The sequence below is a fragment of the Ochotona curzoniae genome, unplaced genomic scaffold, assembly GCF_017591425.1.
Source record: "Ochotona curzoniae isolate NIBS_2020 unplaced genomic scaffold, NIBS_Ocur_1.0 contig_3520, whole genome shotgun sequence".
In the NCBI taxonomy this organism is placed as follows: Eukaryota; Metazoa; Chordata; class Mammalia; order Lagomorpha; family Ochotonidae; genus Ochotona; species Ochotona curzoniae.
The window spans coordinates 16,413,154-16,435,710 of NW_024465894.1; the positions used below are offsets into that span (position 1 = coordinate 16,413,154).

The following is a 22,557-nucleotide window of genomic DNA, read 5'->3' on the forward strand; positions in this document are numbered from 1 at the left end:
ATATAAGTGCATAAAAATAAAAGGCGCAGTTTGTAAAACACTTGCACAAGTGCCATTTCATTCAACCCCTTTGGGGATGAGACTATTTCATTGTTAAGGACACTGAGTTCTGAGAGGCATCATGGCCAGGAAGGCAGGCCCGGCTCACCCTGCAAAGGCCCACAGGAGAGGTGCATCTCTTCCCCCACTGCCACAGCTGATCCTGGTCACCTTGCCCATGGAGTGTTTTCTCCACACCCTGAACCCTGATACTGCCTCACTGCTCTCCTGGAGTCAGGGTGCTGCAAAGGGGACACCCAGACTACCCACTTGGGAGACTTCCATGACTCTACCCCCTTGCTGGGATACGCAGGATTCGGGGAAACACGGTTTTTATCTCACTGGTTTATCAGAAGGGATGTAATGCTGCCACAGCCAAATGTGAGGTAACCAGGAAAGGTGTGGAGGCAGGGCACAGAGCCCCTGCCCTGTGCGCACTACCCTTCCACACTGCAGCATGCTTGCAGGTCTACAGAACCCACCTGCTGCTGCCCCACCTCCCACTAGGTCAGAGTGTGGCTTCCAGGCTCCTGCCTCTGACCAGACTCACTCTAAGTCATCACAAAAGCACCGCCTAGTGGCTAGTCCTCGCCTTGTACACACTAAGATTCCATATTGGTGCTGCTTTGTATCCCGGGTACTCCGCTTCTCATCCAGCTCCCTGTTTGTGCTCTGGGAAAGCAGTCTAGGACTGGCCAAAGCCTTGGGACCCTGCACCCACGTGGGAGCCCCAGAAGTAGCTCCTGGCTTCAGATCATCTTAGCTGTGGCCGTTGTGACCATTTGGGGAAGTGAATCAGTGGACGTAAGATCTTTCTGTATATCTGCCTTTCCAGTTAAAAAAAAACAACAAAATAACTTCCTTGAGCTTGAGGATGCTGATCAGGAGGGGTGGGTCAGGGCTCAGTGGTGTGGTGAGAACTCCCAGGGTTTCAGGAGTCCTGGGTCAAGAACCTGGGAGATAATACACCAAAGGCTCTTCCCTTCTTCAATCCTCCACTCAGCCTGCATTCAGCCATCAGCTCCTGCAAGACACCCTCAAATGTGCCACTGAACCCAACAGCTCCTGCAGCACTGCACTCTGGGTGAATTCCCCAAGGAGGGTCATAGCCCTGCCAGTCCTGTGCTGGGGGACAAGCTGAAACAGCCGAGTGATGCCCAGGCTCAGGCACCTTCCCATGTCCCCTTGGGGCCTGTGACACCGTGGTTCCCCATACGCAGATGGACCCCCTCAGGCAGGAGCAACAGGCATTTGTTGGTGTCTGCACTCCCACTCCCCAGCGGCTGAGAATGCTAGGAAGGTGCTAGAAAGCTTGGCAGGAACAGCTCTCAACAGCTCCTTTGTGGCTGTAAACCACACATGGAGGCAAACTGCCATCACAACAGGCTCCGGTTAGGTGCCAACACCAAAGGCACTGCCAGAAACAGTGCACAAAAAACCACTGTGAGTGCCCAGTCTGGCGTCTGCCATGCTCACATTGGCAGGTGAAACAGGAACAATGGGACTGCAGGCACTGCCCAAAGGAGGGCCAGCCAGGAGTCCGCAGAGCCCAGCCCAGCCCCTGGCCTCGGCCGGAACGTGGGGGGCCCAAGGACAGCGTGCATGCCAAGTCCACCTGCAGCAAGCAGGGGCCTGGAGCGAACAGCAGGGAGGTGATTAGCAACCACATGTGGCTCTTTATTTCACAGAGTGCTCTGTACAAAGTATTTTACATGTGTCCTTTACACAGGAAGTACATCTACCCAAGGCAAATGGGTAACAAAGTCTGCTCAGTGTCCTAAACCCACCACCTCTCTCTCAGGCCCCAGCACAGGCCAGTGTCACTTGCCTCTTGGACTCAAGGCTGCAGCACTGGGACCTGGGTCACATTCATGTGCAGTGCCTCTTTGCTCCTCACCCACCCCTTCAGGGTTTACGGTCTTGCGTGCTTGTGGCAGGAGAACCAGTGGCTGTGTGCCCAGCTCCACCTCCTTCCGTATTATTCCCTTGGCCAGCACACTTACCCGGCAGGGAGGAGCTCCTGCTGTGGTCCTGTACATGGAGCTTTCACTGGTTTTAAAGTGCTTCCTGGAGGGGCCAGTGCTGTGGCGAGTACAGCTGCCACATGCAATGCCCACACCCTTTATGGATGGTTTGCGTTCCAGCTGCTCCACTGCCAATCCAGCTCCCTGCCAGCTGCCTGGGAAAAGCAGCAGAGAATGACAGCTTAGGTCCTTTGGCCCCTGCCATTCCCATGGAAGACCTGGTGGAAGTTCCTGGCTCCTGGCTTTGGTCTGGTCCAGTACTGGCTGTTCCAGCCTTCTGGGGCACCAGCAGATGAAAGATTTCTCTATAATTCTTGCAACATAAATCTTATAGAAGAAAAAAAGTGCTTCCTGGAGCTCAGCATAGATGCACGTCACAGGTGCTCTGGGCTCTGGGCTCAGCGGCAGCCTGGTGTGCTGACGCCCTCCACATAGCCCGCATGTGCAGAGGGGCTCTGGGTATGGTGGGTGGAGTGGCACACTGACTTTGAAGAAAACTCCTGCCATAGAGGAAAGTGCCCAGGAAGACCAAGGCTGCTTCCAACTGCAAACCCAACTCCAAAGCAGGGAAAGGCACTTTTTCAAGCCAGTTAATCTGAAACACGCCTGGCTTCACTAACAGGAATGCTGTCCCAGAAGGATGAAAGTGGTCCCTTTGTTCCACAGGGCCTGTAGGGTGCTCCCCTTGTCCCACGGGGCCTGCAGGGTGCTTGCAGAATCTGTGGCTGCTCTCAGGCTCCTGCCGAGCTCTTGAGCCACCATCTGTCCTGTTTGGGGGCTGGTGAGGTTCAAAGACATTTCCAGCCATGTGGCAAAGACTGTGAAATGCAGCTAACTACCCATGAGACACCGAGGGAGGGGGCGGACATCTAGGTGGAGCAGAAAGGTGACCCATGACCAGGCCGGTGAGCGAGCAGCCTTGTGAGTGGGTCTGCACTGTGAGGGGCGACCAGTGGACAAACACGGATGGGCTGAGCAGCAGGCCCACCCCATGAACGTTCATGAAGAGTGCTTCCAAGAAAGGGAGCCTGACGGACTGGGGTGTGGGATTCCAAAAATAGTAAAGTGTCTTTCGTAAGGGACAAGTGGCTCACAGTACAGGGAGGCAGAGAGGCAAGCCAGAGCTGGCAGGGTCTGGCCCTTCCAAAGGAACACTCCTCCTTGCCTGGCCAGAGACACCGTGACTTCTGACACCTAGCTCACATCTGGCAGAGCAGCTCTTTAGGTAGCGCTCCCTGCACGCCTGCCTGCCTTCCAGCATAATGCCCAAGGGCAGGGGGCTATCCTGGCTTCTCCCTCTTTCCAAGCACCCAGAACGTGACCCAGTGAGCAGGGAAGACTGGGCCCAGCAGGTCCCAGACGCAACCAGAAAAACTTACTTCCTGCAACAGCAGAGACCTCCTTCCAGTGCGGTGGGAGGCACAGTTCTTGGGCTTGGTGGGCTGTCAGAGGCCTCTGGAGCAAAGGCAAACCCCGACAGGCAGGGAAGGGGGGCAGGAATAGAAAACCCTTGACAGAAACCCTTTTAATAAAGGAAATTCTACCCCCCTACCCATGATCCTTCCGTGGAAGGGTGAGACCCTGGTGGGGCAATAGCAAGTGTCTGCTCCGGCTTCAGGGAAACAGCTGCAGCTGGAACTTGGGGGCCCACTCCAGGGCACTTTTCACTACAGCCAGCGCAGCCGCTCCCAGGGCCACCGTGAGCCCCATCACTGCCAGTTTCACAAAGCGGTTGGTCCTTGGTTTGGTCAGGACATCTTTTGTTCGCTCTTCAGGCCGTAGAAGTTCCCGAAACCGCTGCCGCAGCACCATATCCGGCCTCTGCTGGGCAGACACTAGCTCAAAGTCTTTGAAAGTAGAGGCAGCCGTTCTGCAGGGGAAGGAAAGGGGAGGAAGCTGTGTGGAGGAGCAAGACAAGTACCCAGGGACAGAGCCATCTGCTCTGCAAGCTCTCCTGGGGGTGGGGAGGCTAGTGTAGTGCTGTGGCAGGTAAAATCGCCCCCTGTACCATATGGGCACTGGCTGGGGTCCTACTTCACTCCAATCCCAGCTCTGGTCATTATGGCTACTTGGGAGTGTGAGCCAATGGATGAATAACTCTGTGTTTCTCCCCTTCTCTAACTCTTCCAATTAAATAAATAAAACTTAATTAAGAAAAGAGAAGAAAACTTCTTAGTGAGATCTAGAGGACTTCTCAGTGTGGAGGCCAGTGGCACAGGCTCCAGTCTCTCTCCCCAGCCCCTCCCCACGAGACCCCAATTTTCACCCAATGGTCCAAGCACCCTGAGCATCTCAGCCTCACCCACCTTGCAGCCTGCTGCTGGGCGGCTGCTTCCCGGGAGAGCTCGGACGGGGGAAACTGGACAAAGAGGTCGCCTGCTCTACTGATCAGTGTCTCATAAGGTAGGTCTTGAGGGATCTGCGACAACAGGTGGTGGACAGATGCCATGTCACAGTCACAGTCCAAGACTTCTTGCTCCCGATACAACACGATCTGTGGGGAGTAACAGAGAGTAATAGAGAGTAATAGAGTAATCAGAGAACATACCCCCACCTCAGGCTGGGATCACTAGCACTTCACTCTCTGTACAGATGTGTTTACCCTGGAGACAGGGCACAGCCCAGAATGCTCAGTAACCTCTATCCATCCAGCAGGTGATAATGGATACACTCACAGGGCTGCTCCTACTGGGCTGGCCCTGCCTGCTGTGGACCAACACCCACCCCAGGACAAGCATGGCTAATCAATTACATACAAGGCCTTCTGGCCTTACTGGTCTGCTAAGTGTTCTTCAAGCCTTGAAGGAACCACAGGAGGTTCTTTTAGGGTTATTAGGAGGGTGGCAGGACTCCAGCCAAAAATGGTCAAGCCAGCACAAGAAATGGTCTTATTTTCTCCACATCTTCCTTTTGACTGCTGGCCCAGAGATCCACAAGTGCTGGTAGAGAGGGAGCAGTGACAAGCCTTGCTGAACCCCACTCTGTTCCCTGATTTCATAGCCCTTGTCACAACCGGAGCCCTCACTCTCTACCACAGCCCTCTTGTTTCTCCATCCAACCCCAGACCTAGAGTGGGCAGTCCATGTCACCGACCACTTCTGTAGTTGTGTCTGTCAGCCAAACACAGTCCCAGGAGGTGTCAATAGGAGTGCTGACAACTTACAACCCAAAGTGGCATCTGAGCAGGTCACCAGAGGCAGGCCACTGCGACTCCAGGAACCCAGCATTTCTTAATTTACTACACATTTTTTCTACAACCTCCTCATTAACACTGCACAGAACAATGCCTAGGAGGGTGACCCTGGGGACTGCGAACTGTCCCCTCTTTCTATTATCATCAGGCTTTCCCTGGGGCCAATGAAGGAGCAGGGCTGGGTGATGGTTGACCCAGGGGCTGGCTCATGGCCTGTACCTACCACAGCTGCAAAGTAAATGGGCATCAGCGGGTGACAGGCCAGGAAGAAGTCGTACAACCGCACAACGTGCCTGAAGTCAGACAGGACGTGCCCGAACCAGGTGATGAGCCAGCTGAGGGCAAAGATAGTCCCCACCTCAGCACTAGGAGCAAAGGAAACGCAGATGTTAGGCCTGGCTGCGTCATGGCTTCCCTTTCTCTGGGCCTTCTTTGTCCTCAGGGTTGGTGAGGAGGTAGCCTTTGGAAACAGGCTTTCTGCACAATTCAGCCACACGGGTATTCAGCATCCTCCCTACAAAATACAAAGTCCTTACAATGTGCTGTGATGCTATTATCCACCAGGGCTGTCTCACCTCACTGGGGACTTAAAATTTATTTTGATATTGATGGCAAAGGTACAGGGGTTTGCAGCCCCATGTGGGTTTCCAAATAGGGTGGAGAGGGTGGGGGCAGGGAGAGTCCATCACTCCTTGCTGTTGGGCTACATCATTGCCTGGGGATGGTGCCAATCATGTGATGTGGGGACTCTCTTAATGGCCAAAAAATGTCAACTAGAGGACTAAGAATGAGCTGTGTTCAAAGAATATACCCTGATTTGGGAACACAGGAACAATTTCCCAGGTCTGAAAACACAACTGTGGGGCTAGCATTGTGACACAGCAGGGAAAGCGGCTAGCTGTGATGCCGGCACCCCACATCAACACCAGCGTGAGTCTCTTCTGTTGCATTTCCCATCCAGCCCCCTGCTAACGCATCTGGAAAAGCAGCAGCAGATAACTCAGTGGGCCCCTGACCCACATTGAAAATCAGGAAGCAACTACCGGCCCCTGGCTTCAGTCTGGCCCAGCTCCAGCCACTGCTGCCATTTGTGAGAAAACCAGTGGATGGAAGCTCTCTCTTCCCTTTCCCCTGCCTTCTCTGTAACTCCAATTTTCAGATAAATAAATAAATCTTAATGATCAAATAAACAAATAAAAGAAGGCATTGTCCAAAGACACATTTCTAACTAAACAGAGACCAAGACAAAACCAATCTGTGACCTCTGCAGAGCTGGCACTTCCTCTCCTGGGAAACCCAGTGCCCCAGAGCCCGTGCTTCCCTCCTTGGGGCCGCTGCTGACTTCCTCCTCCTCCAGGCCTGCCATGGCTCATTCACTCTCCTCGCTAGATGTGAACATATGGGCCATGAGCTAAGTCTTCCTTGTACCTTCCTAGAACGCAGCACACAGTGCTCCCATCCCATAAGAGGACTGACTTATCTCAGCTGCTGGGAAGTAAGAGCTTGGAAGAACTTAACACTAACCAACATAAGACGATGATGAAATTGAACTAGACTTGGGAAGCAGAAACAAAAGCGAGGAGAGAGCTTGCAGTGTAGGGGTGTGTGTACACACATAAATGTAGACACATAGATACCTCTGCATGAAATCATGGAGTTCTGGATTCACCTGGTCAATGATGGGCATCAGATAGTTTAATATGTGCCGGGTGTTGTCCATGGTTGGCTCCATGAAATCCCTAGAGGGAGACAGTTCGACACACTTAGTCAGATCCAAGCCTCAGACCAGAGTTGGTGGGTGGACTTGGCGTCAACCACTGACATCTGACTAGAACATGAGCTCACGAGTCCTCCCCAGGAGCCTGAGGCGTGATACCCCTCGTCCTGTCCCGCTGCACTGTACCTGAGGTGGTGGGTAGACAATTTTTCTACCAGGGATGTTGTGAGCTTCTCGCCTACCACCAGCAGAAACGTGACCACGATGTCATGGTAGCCTTGGTAGTAGTGCAGTTGAGGGTTGCGCTCCAAGACCAGCAGGATGATGTCGATGAGCTCCTCCTGGAGCCCCTCCCGCTGCTCATCGGGCATGCCTGGGTGGGGCGGGGAGACGGCCAGCAGTGCGTTTGCAAGCAAAGGCTTCAGTGACACACAACACATGACAAACCACCTGGTCAAGTGCAGCAGGGCCCATGCCTGCCAGAGTACACGGCAGCAGCATGGCGCGGGGAGGGCAGCTGGGCTGTGCTGGCCACTGCTCGGCATCAGGCCTCACATACCTCACAAGGAGGAATACATATAAATCCAAGGGAAGGGGAAATTAGCAAAGCAACCAGCTCATCACAAAACCCCAAGGAAGTGTTCTAGATGAAAGCAGGTTAAAGAGATATAATTACTAAGGAGAAATGCCACAGGGTAGATTTTCTAAAAAGGACATTTCTTGGATAGAAGGTGGTATCTGAATATAATTTATGGATTCCCTAACAGTATTTTCTAATACTATTACTGACTTTGATGACTGTGCTGTAATAATGCAAGAACTTTATTTTCAGGAAATAGACCCTGAAGTGTCCAGAGGCAAAGGAGCCCTATGTTTGCAATTTATTCTTAAGTACTTCAGGAAAATGCTAGTGTTTAGAGAAAAAGAAAGCAGTTAACAAAACAAACCTAGTAGATATTGATAAAAAAAATCTGGGTGAAGTATCTGAGTTAATTCTTGGTTCCATTCTTTAAACTTTTTGGTAAGCATGAGCTCATACAAAAAAAGAAAAAAAATTGCAAAGTTGCGCATTTCCCTCTAAAGCAAATCAGATAGCACGAGCACAGATTTCTTTGATCCCAAGCTATGACTGCAGCAGCTGAGTTCAGCCGGAGCCCTCACAGCATGCCGGGGTCGGTACAGCTCCCAGGGCTTTCAGCAGCAGAATGCCTGCTGGGGCCTTGTGAATGATTTAGAACGGACCTGGTACAGACTCCCAACACCATTAGCTTCTACAGTTAAATGAGATTTTGGGATGGCTTACAGTAGGGTCAACAATGGGATCAGGACAAGAGCAATGTTCATCTTCTCATAGCTACTCCATCCCATCTCAAAGACACTCTGAAACAAGAACTGACGGGCAATGGTTAACACATGCCTGAGACACCCATGCCCTGCCTGCATCAAGTGCACAGAGCCAAGAGCTTCTTCCAGGTCTCCCACATGGGTGCAGGGTCCCAAGACCTTGGGCTGTCCTTGACTGCTTTCCCAGGCCACAAGCAGGGAGTTGGAAAGGAAGTAGCGCAGCAGGGATATGAACCGGCGCCCATATGTTATTCTAACAGATGCAAGGTGAGGACTTTAGCCACTAGGTTACTGTGCCAGACCCAAAGCAATGGGGTTAGAGACGCAGTGCCTTTCAGCAAGTCTCCCTTCTTGAAGGGGGTAGGGCCAGAGAAGAACCAGGTCATAAACTGATTTGTAATCCAGTTTCCTTCCTTCACTGTGAAAATGGAGGCGCTATCATTCTCTTCCTCCTGAAGACTTGCAAGGCAGTTCTAGAGACAGACTCTGTGACATAGAGGGGGCCTTCCTTCCAGTCCAGAGGACCTGGGACACATGCGCACACGGCATCACTGTAACACCTGCAGAAAGAGACTGCTAAAGCTTGCTAGCGCCCAGCACCACACCCATCAGCTCATTAATGCCAGCCCAACGCTCAACAATCCCTATCAAGTCCCTCCAGTGGGGTGAATGAAAAACCAAACAAACAAAAGTCACGTTCAGCATGCCACATGGAGGCCAAGAGAAATCACCCTAGGACCAGCCCTTCACAGCAGGCATCTGAGAGTGACTCGGTCCAGCAGAGGACTCAGCAGATGGAGCATACTGAAGATCCAAGCCGCAGAAGTGGGCTCGCCTGTGCTAGTCCAGACTATGTGCAGGGAGAGACAGTCCTGGGACAGGCAAGCAATGACATCACAGAGCAGGTGCGATGGGACACAAGGCTTCCTTACAAAGGTGGCAAAGTGGGAAGACTCCTCACCTGGAGGGAACCGCCGCAGAGACCGCCTGACGTCCAGCAGGACCTGTTGGTAGTCCTTGCTCTGTCGTAGGTCTTTTCCTAGTGCAAGAAAAGCAACGTGTGACCACAGGACCATCTGGGCTGTCACACTGAAGCAAAGCACCTTGGAGTGACACCAAAGGCCTGGAGGACACACTGTGGGCAAAGCTGAAGGGGATATGATTCAGGATACAACATTTGGAAGGGAATTCCTGGTTCAGTTCTGAACACGTGTTGTTCCCGCAAGGCAAGAAGACCGAGTACAGACAGTTCAAGAGGCAGCTCAGCAGCTCTTGGCAGCACCACAGCTCTGGGCAGGCTGTAGCTTTAATCCTCTCTAGCACCTGGCACACACCGGGGGCACACGTCACTCCTGCCAAATGAAAAGAAGCATCCCAGCACCAGGCGTTCTGCTATTACGGCAGGAAAGCAATAAAGTGAATGAACTGAGTGAATGAACAAAGTGGATTCACTGTCATCCAGGGCTTCCTGGTATGTTTTGCATGTATTAGAGGGAGCTCCTTTTTACTGTGTGAACCTTGGAAATTCAATAACTGCTTTTCACACTTACAGAATTTTAGAGCTCCAAAGGATCTTGATTTCCCAACAAAGTATTTTTTAAAGGACTATACAGCTATCATCCCTCCACACAACCCAGTATTTCTCAAAGTGTAGTCCAACTATATCAGAATCAGTCAGGGTGGATTGTTGAAATGCAATTTCCTACACATCCCAACTGACTGAATCTGGATTGAAATATGAATCTTTTAAGATACTATTTTATGGGCCCGGCGCGGTGGCGCAGTGGTTAAGGTCCTCGCCTTGCACGTCCGGGATCCCATATGGGCGCCGGTTCTAATCCCGGTGGCCCCTCTTCCCATCCAGCTCCCTGCCTGTGGCCTGGGAAAGCAGTCGAGGACGGCCCAAAGCTTTGGGAACCTGCACCCGCGTGGGAGACCCGGAAGAGGCTCCTGGCTTCGGATCGGCATAGCATCGACCGTTGCGCTCACTTGGGGAGTGAATCATCGGACGGAAGATCTTCCTCTCTGTCTCTCCTCTATATATATCCGCCTTTCCAATAAAAATAAAATAAAATCTTTAAAAAAAAAAAAGATACTATTTTATTTTTTAATTGTTGGGGGTGTCAGCATGGTGGCACAACAGGTGAAACTATTACCCGCAATACTGGCATCCCACAGGGGTGCCTCTTTGAGTCCTAGATGCCCTACTTCCTACCCAGCTTCCTGCTAGTGTGTCTGGGAAAGCAAAAGAACATGGCCTATGTGTCTGGGTCCCTGGGTTTGACCTCACCTAGCCTCCACTGCTGACGTCATCTGGAGAGTGAACCAATGGAAGATATCTATAAATCTAACTTCCTTCCTCTCTGTTCACTGTTCTGTTCAGAGGGCAATACAAAGAAAGAGAACTTGTACCACTGGTTCACTCCTGGTCAGGGCCAGGCTGAAGTTTCTTCTGAGTCTCACACACTGGTGCAGAAGCCCAAAGATTTGGTTCATCCCTCCTTTTCCTGGTGCATTAGCAGGAAGCTCAATTGGAAATGGAGCAGCTGGAACTCAAAAAACTCAAACCAGCACCCATAAGAGAGGCTGGCATTGCAGATAACAGTGCAACTGGTTATGCCACATGCCACAGTGCTGGCCCCTAGAGTATGAATTTTTAATGAACACCTCTACCTAGCTAGTATTTTAATCTTTAATAGAAAATCATTCCATTAGAAAAAAAATCCACTGATCAGGTAGGTTTCATTCTCAGAGTGAGCTCAAGTATTTCCTAAACATTTTTTCTTTTTTTTTAAACTCAGCTACTCATGGTGTGAAATAAGGTTTTGGACTCCCACTCTCCAGCCCAAGACCCACGCCACACACGCGGTGCCCAGCCGCAGCCCTCAGGCCCCCACTTACCTAGCGGAGGAGGTGGCTCACTGGTGTTGACGTTGAGGAGCCTGGGCCACACCTTGCGCCGGATATCGTCGGTCAGCAGTCCGCCTTCACTGATGGCCATGCGTCTCAGGGCAGCCACATCAATGGGATCACTGTCCAAAGCCTGGTAGATTTCGGCCACTTTCTTTTTCTTTTTGGCACTAAAACATTCTGTAAAGACAGCAGTGGGGGAGGGTAGTGTCAGGCAGTCAGCAGGTGCATGTTGTTCCCGCAGGAGCTGGAGGCCCAGGAGGCGAGTTCCTCTCAGACAGACAGGCAGCTGGGAGATCCCTTCTGGGCCAAGGCTCTCAGGACAGGCCCAGAGCACTCAACACCAAGGAGGAGGGAAGCTCACCATCAAATAGATCTGGCAGCAGGTACAACATAAGATCAGCAGGTATACCAAAAAATACCTTTCAAATATTAATGAAAAAAAATTTTTTTTAGAACTCCAACCATGAAGAGACTATGTCAGCCAGTGGATTCTGAACAGGTTTCATCATGATTGGAATGGTGAGACTGGCAGCAATTCACACCTGCTGAACTATCAAAACTGCTTGAGCAGGACCCTCAGAGCATGCCTCTCATCAGGGACCTGGGATGGGTGGGAGGCTGGGTGGGGCTTTTCCCTTCTTTTTTCCCCTGACCCCAGATACAGGGGAAAAAATATTAGTGTGGAAACAATGGTATTACTCACTTTCCTGTAACCCTTGACCTTTTGTACCCTAATTAACTAAATAAGATCATTTAAAAAATGAATTAATTTAAAACGAAAAAAAAAAAGATTTTTTTTTTTTAAAAGACAAGACACATTTAAAAAAAATGGGCAGATATGTAGGGACAGGAGTTTAGCATGTCCCTTGGGATGCTTGCATTCCAAGGTGCAGTGCCTGGGTTCAAGTCTTCTCAACTTTTTAAGTTTTACTATTTTTATTTGAAGGGCAGATTTTACAGAGAGATAAGGAGAGGCAGAGAGAGAGAGATAGAGAGAGACAGGGACAGAGAGACAGAGATCTTCAATCTGCTGGTTCACTCCACAAGTGGTCACAACTGCCAGAACTGAGCCAATCCAAAACCAGGAGCCAGGAGCTTCTTCCAGGCCCTTACACAGGGTCTCAAGGCTTTGAGCCATCCTTGACTGCTTTCCCAAGCAGGGAGCTGGATAGGAAGCGGGGCCACCAAGATTAGAACCAATGTCCATATGGGATCCCGGTGTGTGCAAGGAGAGGACTTTAGCTGCTAGACTACTGCCCTGGGCCCAAATCTTTTTTTTTTTTAAAGGGAAAATAAACAGCCTCCCTCAGCAATGTTCTATTCTGAGTTATAGCCCACAAACTGTTTCCATGACAAAGCTGTACAAATGAACATTTGCATGGAAAGCCTTGGTGACCTTCTTGGGGGGGTGCACATGTCAGCCACACATACAGAGGTACCAGCTGGCGTGGGGTCAAATGCACATGGAGGTGCAAATAGGAAAATCACAGGGGTGACCATCTGCCCCAGTAAGCCTGTCTTCCTGGCCAGACCATTATCTTCCCCAGCAACCTTGCAGTGTGATTATTCTAGACTAAGTGAGATCTTTCTGCTTTAAATCCACAGGCCAGTGGCCCAGCAGGTTAAGCCACAGCCTACTGTGCTAGCACCCAAATGGGCATGGGCTCCAGTCCCAGCTGCTCTACTTCTGATTCAGCATTCTGCTATGTACCTGGGAAAGCAATGAATGATGGCCCAAGCACCTGAGCCCCTGACACCCATGAGCGAAACCCGAATTGGATTCCATGCTCCTGGCTTAGGTCTGACTTGGCCCAGACCATTGCAGCCATCCAAAGAACGGAAGATGTTTCTCTGTCCCTCTCTGTAACTCCACCTTTCAAATACACACACACACACAAAATGTATTTTGGTATCTTCTTTAACAAAGCTTTGCCACATGGCAGAGTGTGTTGCAGGGAATGCCTTGCAGACCCAGGAAGCAGTAGTAGGCAAGGTCCCATTCCCTGAAGGGAACACAGAGCTGCCAGGAAGCAGCTGTGTGGAGCTGCCAGCTCGGGGAGTGCCAGGCTGGGCTCATCCTGCACAGGTGGACCGGGCGCAATCTGCTCTCATAAGGAAGTCAGGGAGGTCCACCCTATGCAGGAAACAGGAGACTTTTCACCTAACTGCAGGAATGAGACACCATGTGAGCAGAAATTCAAGTCATTTCCAGGAAGAAAACACTAACACACGGGCACTGCTTCACATGAGAGTATCTGTGTACGTTCTGCACATCTCAAACTGAGAACACTCCAACGAGCTCAGTGAGCCCAGCAACACTGCTTCAGGGAAGCTCACAGAAAGCTTGTTCACCTACTTGCTGACAATATGGAAAGTTTTCCATAGTTTGTTGACATACACTTACTGCACTTCTCCTTCCAAGTAAGCTAATCAGTGATCCAGGGGAAAGGAAAAGTTCATCTCGGGAGAAACAATGGAATCAGCTGGACTTTCACAAGGTTTTGGCAAACAGCTTGCCAGAACATTAACTGAGTCTGACCCTGAACCACAGCACCAGCAGTGGCTTCACTTGAAACTCCAGTCTCGACACCACCACAGTGGCGTATCATGCCAATCCTCTGCCTGTGGTACCAGCGTCTCATATGGGTGCCAGTTTAAGCCCCGGCCGCTCCATTTCTGATCCAGCTCCCTGCTGACGGCCTGGGAAAGCAGGGGAGTAGAGCCCAAGTCCCTGGGTCCCTGTGCTAACATGGCAGGCCTGGAAGGCTCCCAGCTTCAGACCAGCCCAGCTCTGGCAACCAGCAAATGGAAGATCTGTCTCCATCCTCCTCTCTAACTTTTTCAAGTAAAATAAAAATAAAATATTTTGTTTTTTAAATATTTATTTCTTTTTATTGGAAAGGCAGATATAGAGAGGAGTAGAGACAGAGAGGAAGATCTTGCATCTGATGAGTCACTCCCCAAGTGACTCCAATGGCCGGTGCTGCACCGATCAGAAGCCAGGAGCCAGGAGCTTCTTCCAGGTCTCCCACATGGGTGCAGGGTCCCACGGCTTTGGGCTGTCCTTGACTGCTTTCCCAGGCCACAAACAGGGAGCTGGATGGAAAGCAGGGCCTCTGGCATTAGAACCGGCACCCATGTGGGATCCTTGCGCGTACAAGGCAAGGACTTTAACCACTACACTATTGCTCCAGGCCCAAAAATAGAATCTTAAAAACAACAATAACTTTGTTCTGGTTATATTTTAAGGCCTCATCTCAAGGTTGACTGCCTTCTCATTGTTGGCACTCTATGGTAACTCAGTAGTGTAGATTCATCAATGAGCTTTGCCCTGGGAAACACCAGCCAAAGCAAAGGCCCCTGCTTCTCCTGGAGCCTGTTGAGGACACGTCCACTGCAGAACTCAGAGCAGCCGACCTGTGGCCTGCTTCCACAGCTCTGAGAGTGTCCTAGGGCAGCGCGCTGCTCACCTCTGGCCTGCTTCCACAGCTCCTAGCGTGACCCAGCACGCTGCTCACCTGTGCCTTCAGCTCCACTTGCTCAGCCCCCACAAGCTCCTGTTCCTGTCATGGAAGGCTAGTGGGAAATGAGGAATGTCCCCACTTTTGCAAATCTTTCATTGGGCCTAAGACACAAGCTCTCAACGTGATGTAAGTATGGAAAACAGAAAACTGCAGAGAGCTAGAGAGGTGTCAGTTACAGACAAGGTCAACTCTGAGACCTCGTGATGAAGGAGCACAGGTCAGGGGGCTCTAGTTCACACGCATCCTATTCATTCCAAAACAGAACTCAGGGCTATTTCCACAAGTGCAAGTGAAAACTACAATGAAGGCCTACTATCCATCTTAGCCCTGAATCCTTTTTCCTTCTATTTCTTCACTAGTCTCTTTCTGACAGAGCAAGGCTATCTATTCCCAGGGTGCTTTCTTCCAACCGCCTTTGCAATAGAGGTCTTGGCTATTGTAACATGATGGAATGAGTGTCTACAGCTGGCAGCAAAAAATAAGCAAAGGCTATAAATAAGTTCCTAATGCCTGAAAAGTAATTCATCCAACAAAGGAAAAAGAAGTAACATAGGCATTGCTCTGGCCTGTTCTCCATTAAAATGCTTATTCTAGGGGCCAGTGTTGTGGTGCAGTGGCAAAGCCGCAGCCTCCAGAACCAGCAGCCCACATGGGCACCAGTTCCTCCACTTCTGATTAAGCTTCCTGCTTGCGGCCTGGGAAAGCAGTGAAGGAGGGCCCAAGTGCCTAGTCCTGCACTTGTGTGGGAGACCCAGAAGAAGCTCCTGGCTGCTGTCTAGCCCAGGCCCTGCTCTTGTGGCTATCTGGGGGGTGAACTAGCAGATGGAAGAAGGCTCTTGCACTTTTGCTCTGTAACTTGCTTTCAAATAAACATAAATCTTTAAAAAAAAAAATGCTTAGTGTAGTAAAGTACACCAAAGCAGTTTTTTTTTTTTAAGATTTATTTTACTTTTTTATTGCACAATCAGATATAAAGAGAGGAAGTGAAACAAAGAGGAAGATCTTCCGGCCGATGTTTCATTCCCCAAGTGACCGCAATGGTCGGAGCTGCCTCGATCCGAAGCCAGGAACCTGGAGCTTCTTCTGGGTCTCCTATGTGAGAGTCGGGTGCCAAAGCTTTGGGCCGTCCTCCACTGCTTTTCCTGGTCACAAGCAGGGAGCTGCGTGGGAAGTGGAGCTGCCAGGATTAGAACTGGTGCCCATATGGGGTCCCAGTGCGTTCAAGGTGAGGACTTTAGCCACTAGGCCATGCTGCCAGGCCCCAAAGCAGTAGTTTCAAACAGTTCAGATAAAGCTGGCTGAGTACATTATTGTCTTAAACATTTCCTAAGTCAAAAGCACCTGGTATCAGGGACTAAATACACAAGGAAAGAACAATTACTTACGCCGCCCACTAGCTAAGATCCTTTTCCAAGTTCTTCCACTTCCCCAAAATAAATCTTACTGACACGATCAAGTTAAATGATCTGCCACACTTACATAAGGGAACCTATGGCAGGATACAACATTCCAGATTGAGCTTAAGCCTACATTTCCAGAAAGCTTCACAGCCTTTTAAGAGAAGTAAATTCAAATTAAGCAATACTAGTCTTAACCAAGGCAACAGGAGAACCAATTAGGGAGGTAAGACTGACCTCACCAACAATGCCTGAACTCCTGATAGTAACATCCGAAATTAACTTGAAACTGTAGGCTTGGACTTCCTGTCTCTACCAGAGTCAGTGGAAGAGAAAGCTCATGTTACCCTATGTAAGATTCCTATTCAAAGTAAAATAAAGCAGTCGCTATGCTTTTGGAGGTCTTCTACTTAGCTGCTACAAAATAGTGACAAAGTCAGCAAAGATTCACTAACTCCCTGAAACATAAGGCAAGCAGCTATCAGTCAAGAATGCTGGACCACAACCAATCATGAAAAGTAAACCAATCTGACAGGAACTCCACCGAGGCGAGCTCCTGGGTTTGCGAACTCTGCCAACACCAAGCCCAAGCCAAGAAACTTCATCTCCACATCCCTCCCTTCCACCCAGAGAAGCACCACCCTGGGGAGCGAAGGGGAGAAGTCCTTCAGCCTAGATACAGTTGCCCTGCCATCGGTCACAAGACCCAGGCCACTTGGGGCACTATAATGTCATACAAACACCAGCCCAGGGGTTACAATGCTAAAGGGCCCTGCGAAGGGAAAGGGTGGAGTGAGCGCCACTTCCTGCCAGTCTGAGACCAAGACAAAAAGGGGGTAACCGCAGAAAGAAACAAGATGTGCCGTTAACTTCAGCCCAACAGGAGCGATGATGCATTGAGGTGCACGTTCAGGACCACCTGCAGCGGCGGAAGGATGCTCTGACCAAGTCAACCTGTATCAGTTTTACTGTGAAGTGTTCATGATGAACACAACACTTCAGGAGAGCAAGGAAAAGCATCATTTCAGAGAAATGCAAACTGAGGTCGTCTTTGAAAAACAAACAGGATCCTCTGAACCCAATGAAGTCACGTTACAAGAGGCGATGGAGGCTGCGGACAGAGGGGTGCAGCTGCCAGGTGCTCTGGGCGTAGTGCCCACTAACAGGGACGGCTTTCTTTTCTGAATCAGAAATGTTTCCGAAGTCGAGGCTGGCGATGCTGGCGATGCTGGCGCAGCTTGGGGAGCGTCCTCAGTTCATACTTGCAAGGGGTATGAATTTTTACGGTACATCGGTAACACAGAGGCACGGCCCAAGTCTGGAGGGCGACACGCGGATCAAGTTTGGGGCACCGGCCCTGCCAGCGGGAGGCGGCACCAGGAGTTTGCGGACGTGGCCGGACCGTCTGGGGCCGGCGGGCGGGCGAGGCTTGCCTCGGCTCTCCGGAAGTCCCAGCTCTCCTCTCCAGATGGAGCGAGGCCGGGACGCCGAGCCCCCGCCCGGGCCTCTCTGCACGGCCAACGCGCCCCGGCCGCCAGGGTGGGCTCCCCGGGTCTGCCCAACATCCTCCTGGACGCCCCTCCGCCAGCCCAGGCCCTCTCCACGCTCGTCCGCGCCCTGACGCCCAGACGCCGTCCGCGGCCCGGGGAGTTTCAAGCCCGTGTGACCGGCTCCGGGGTCCCACCCTCCCACAGCTGTCCCTGCCCGTCCCGCCGCCCCTACCCCCCAGGCCGTCCTCACAGGCCGCTCCTGCCGGCTTCCGTACCTGCCTTCTCAGCGCCGCCGTCCCAGCGGGTGGAGATGGGGCCGTCACCCTGTGCACTGCGGAGAGCCATGCCCCGGGGGCCCGGGCCCTAGCCCGAGCCCCGGCCGCTGGCAAAGCCGTGGGAAGACGCGGCTCTGGCCGCGGAACGCAGCGCCCACTCCGCCAAGGCAGGCTGGGCTCCGTCCGCCCCTGGCGCGCAGGCGCAGCGGAGGCCACGCCCCCGCGCCCCACGTGACCCGGGGCGGGGCCGGCGCGTGCGGCCCTGACGGCTGCGCGGGGAGCGCGGGAGCGCGCCGGGCGCGTTCCTGTGGCAGCGTCCTCCTGCGGTCGGGACTGGACCTGGTCATCCCTTAGTCGTCAGTCACTGATGAAACAAGTGGGAAAGTGCTTAGGACGTTCCCAGGCTGACCCTGTCGTTAGGAGCTTGTGCGTGGAGCTGGGCCACCGGAAGAGCGCCAGGTACCGCAGGGCGGACACTCACTCCCAAGGCCGATCCGGCTCGTGGGCGCCGGGGTCTCCGCACCCTAACCTCACGCCTGTCCCTTGGGGGGCACCAAACCCTCCGGGTTGGAGCCGCTTTTCGTGGTGGGCTCATGGAACTCCTGAGAACCAGGCCATGTGCACTGGAATTCAAGTTCATCAGGTTCCAAGGCCCACTCTGACATTGTGGGAGATTAACTATATTTTTTAAAAAGTTTATTTTCTTAATTGGAAAAGCAAATATAGAGAGCGGGAGACAGAGATCTTTCATCTGCTGGCTCACTCCTCAAGTAGCCAGGAGCAAAACGGGTCTCCCACGAGGGTGCAGGGTCCCAAGGCTTTGTGCCATCCCCTCACTGCTCTCCCAGGCCACAAGCAGGGAGCTGGATGGGAAGTGGAGCAGCTGGGACATGAACCTGTGACCCATATATGGCATGCAGGTGCTTGCAGGTAGAGGATCAGTCAGTTGAGCCATTGTGCTAGCCCGTTAATTTGATTTCTAAAAACCAGTATTCAGTTGATTAAAATTAGAGCTCTTCCACCCCAAACTAATTCATTTCATCGGACAAGTTTGACAGTTCTGTTCACCACACTAACTTAAGGAACTTAATGAAGATCCTTTGAACATTTTCCATTTTGAGGATCACAGCTTTGTTTACGGATCGTTTTTTAAAAGTAAATTTGTTAAGTTAGGTAGTGAGGCATGAACACACATTGTGTTTGAGGGCCTGAAGAAAAACGGAATTTCTGTGTGATGGAACGAACAAGCAAGCCCGGAAGTCTTGCCCTCTTAGGAACCTGCTTGGGTGGGGCCCTCCCTCTCAGATCTGGGAGGGATTCCACACCCAGGAAGTCCCCCAGCTGTCTGAAGGTCATGCAGACTGGGCTCCCAGTTCTTCACGGAGATGCCTAAGGTTAGGTGTGGTCTCTTCCTTCTCATTAAACGTGGTGCTACTCAGTTTCACATCTGAATTATGTCCTGTGTGAAAAAGTAACACTCTCCCAATGCAACCATTTTTATTTGGCTTTAAGATTTAATAATTATCTTTAGAGATTTGGTTATTTTCATTAAAAAAGCAGATAGATGTACAGACAGGAGAGACAGAAGGACCCTCCCTCCACTGGTTCACTCCCCAAGCGGCTGCAAAGGCTGGAACTGAGCTGATCCGAAGCCAGGAACCAGCAGCTTCTTCTGGGTCTGCCATGAGGGTGCAGGGTCCCAAGGCTTTGAGTCGTCTTCTGCTGCTTTCCCAGGCCACAGGCAGGGAGCTGGATAGGAAGTGAAGCAGCCGGGACATGAATCTGTGCCCACTTGGGATACTGTGCTTGGAAGTGGATTTGCCAGCTTGGTCAATGTACTGGCCCCAGAGTTAACATTTAACACTCTGCAACCTTCATGTCTTATGCAGATGGTCTATACATGCACATACTTTTTTTTTCATCCTTTATAACAGATGTTAATATGAAATGAAAGACTTCAGATAACATGGGGAAAGAAGGTATGCTGTCATGTCTATGAAATAACTAGGTGAAACTATATATCAATGATGTAACAACAGCTTTCAAGTTGTTGGGCAATTCTTTAGTAGTTATTTAATAATCTTGAGTACTTTTTTTTTTAAGGATCTATTTTATTTGAAAGGCAAAGATGGAGAAAGTAAAAAAAAAGAGATCCCCCATCTGTTGGTTCACACCGGAAATAGCTGCCAAGGCCAGGGACGGGCTGAGTGAAGCCAGGATGTAGGTACCTCTTCCGGGTCTGCCAAATGGGTGCAGGGACTCTAGGACTTGAGCTGCCCTCTACTGCTTTTCCAAGCACATTGGCAAGAAACTGGGTCCCAAGTGGAGCAGCTGACACACTGGTGAGCCACAGCCTGCTGGGCTGGTCTATACAGGGCCCAGCATGCCAATATCTTAGAAGACCAGGAATCACAAACATTACTGAATGCAGATTACTGAAACCACTTGGCAAGAATTTTTTTTCCTAAACTTGTATTTATTTGAGGCAGAAAAAAAAAAAATACGCAGAGATCAAATGCCCACAATGGCCAGGTTTGAATCCAACTGAAGTTGGGAGCCAGAAACTCAATCCACATCTCCCATGTGGGTGGCACAAACCCAAATACCTGAGCCATCACCAATGCCCCCTGGGTGAGTATTAGCAGGAAGCTGGAATTGAGAGCAAGAGCTGGAGCCAGAGACTGAACTCAGGAACTCCACAATTGGCTGTGGGAATAACTGGCCTATGAATCTGCAGGTCGAAGGCCCGTACCTACCAAACCTGGTGGTTTGCTCAACACACTTTTGGTCCTTACCCTAGTCCCTGCCTGTGCTGGGACTCAAGGAAATTTCATTTTCTGTTCTCTGGGACAGCCAGGCTGGTAAGCGAGAAGGGCCCTTTAATTTACGATGGGTGACAAGTTCTAGCAAAGGGGGAAGAGGCTTAGAAGGTTACAGAAGCCCAAGGAGGACAAGAAAAGGTTCCTGGGAAGGTGGCCTCTTGTAGAGTAATGGGTACAGTCAGTCAACCAACAAGGTAGGGAAAATATTCTGGGCTGAGAAAATAGCACAGGCACTGTGCAAGGAGCAAGAATTCTAGCAAATTATAAACCAGAAGCTGAGAGCATTTTCACGTTCTTGCAACAGTGGTAACTTGTAGACTTTGGTGTCAGGCAAGGGCAGAGAAGTGTATGCAGGCAGGTCAGGAAGGGTTCCTTGACAAACCACCCTTGCTGGATGGAGCCAGCAGGCAGAATTGGGGTATGGACGCCAGAAGTTGAGCAGTTTAGCTTTTAAGAGGGCAGACAGTGGTAAGCCAAGGGAGTAGCTACCACAGAAGTCTGGGAGAACATGGAAAAATTCTAAAAACTGAAAAGATTGAGGGAGATCAGTCAGGCCAGTAATGGTAGCAGAATTCTAGTGATACCCCCAAGATGGTCTGGTATACCCTGCAAGCAGATGGCAGGATGGTGGCGGCCTTCAGTCCCACAGCTATGGCAGCCCGGGAAGGCGCTGCCAAGCCACAGCTGAGATCACAATCTTGCTGACTATTCAGCAGAGACTGAGCAAAGGACTCTACTAATCCACATGTGGACTCTGGAGTCACAGGAATACATTTAATACATTTCTATCATTTCAAGCTGCTGAGCTTGCAAACTCTTGCACATTCAAGGTCTGCTGGCTTGCACTCAGGATCTGCTGTGCATACCTCAAAGCATCCTCCTGTAGGCCTTAACATCACGGCCCGGTTCTGATAACGCTAGCTCTCTGAAAGAGGCCTTGAAATCACTTTCATCTCAGCACTGCCAAATAGATTGGTAAGGTCTCATTGGTTGTGGCCTGATCACCTGAGCAGGACTGAGTCAGTTGTTGTGGCCAAGAAGGACACTACATGCTCAGTGTGGGAGCCCACAGTCCACGCTTCACCACTGAGCATGAAGACTGACCTGAGTGACTGCTCAGGGCATACATGACACATCTTTATCTAGAATTCACCTCCAAATATGGTCATCCTGCTTTACATAAAAATCTTATCAGCGTAATTTTCATTTCCTCCCTCCTATTCCTGCCACCAACAGATTAAAAAAAAAAATTTTTTTTTTTAATAGTTTAGTTGGAATGCAAAGTGATCAGGGAGTGAAGAAACCGAGATCTTCCATTTGCTGGTTCACTCCACAAATGGCTGAAGCAAAGCCAGGAACCACGGCAGCTTGGGCTACCTTCTACAAGGAGCTGGATTCAAAGTGGAACAGCTGGGACCCAACCTGGGAACCATATGGAATACTAGACAGGTAGCAGCTTGATCTGCTACGCCACAGCATCATTTCCAAGGAAAGGGCTTTGGAACACGTAGGCAGGCACGTTCACATTTTTCTGCTAGACCTTTAGTGTGCATGTTTCAATTAGCCTTATTAAGAACCTGGCTGGACTTACTGGCCACCAGCAATGTACTACAAGTTTCAAGTCCATCTACTTCAGATATGCTGCAGTTAGGCTGCAAGGCTGTGTTACAGCCCTAGCTCCAGGCTGGACCTCTGTGCTGATTCAGTTAGGACCACCCTTCCATGCTCTTGTCCTTCTCCAAGTCATAGTGTAACCTCTGCTCCATGCTTGCCGGTGTGGTGTTGCTCACAGGGGGCAGCAGGGTGTTCCCTTTGTTCT

The 22,557-nt window shown here is 50.8% G+C and overlaps 1 protein-coding gene across 3 annotated transcripts; it reads right to left on the bottom strand.

Annotated features, from left to right (window-relative positions):
* Window positions 1-1,695: 1,695 nt before the first annotated feature.
* TBC1D20 (TBC1 domain family member 20) lies at window positions 1,696-18,103 on the bottom strand. 3 transcript variants are annotated; one of them, XR_005884021.1, is made up of 9 exons: window positions 17,917-18,103; window positions 11,219-11,407; window positions 9,279-9,356; window positions 7,160-7,346; window positions 6,894-6,995; window positions 5,480-5,621; window positions 4,370-4,557; window positions 3,443-3,933; window positions 1,696-2,218 (listed from the first exon to the last, which is right to left on the bottom strand). XR_005884021.1 is itself a non-coding variant. In XM_040981688.1 (8 exons), exons 1-8 carry the CDS (start codon window positions 17,984-17,986, stop codon window positions 3,678-3,680), a joined length of 1,212 nt encoding a protein of 403 aa, XP_040837622.1. In that variant the 5' UTR covers window positions 17,987-18,103; the 3' UTR covers window positions 1,696-3,677. The 3 variants fall into 3 exon arrangements, 1 of the variants encoding a protein (XP_040837622.1); XR_005884020.1 differs by having other exon boundaries at window positions 1,696-2,390; XM_040981688.1 differs by having other exon boundaries at window positions 1,696-3,933.
* Between the last annotated feature and the right edge of the window lie 4,454 nt (window positions 18,104-22,557).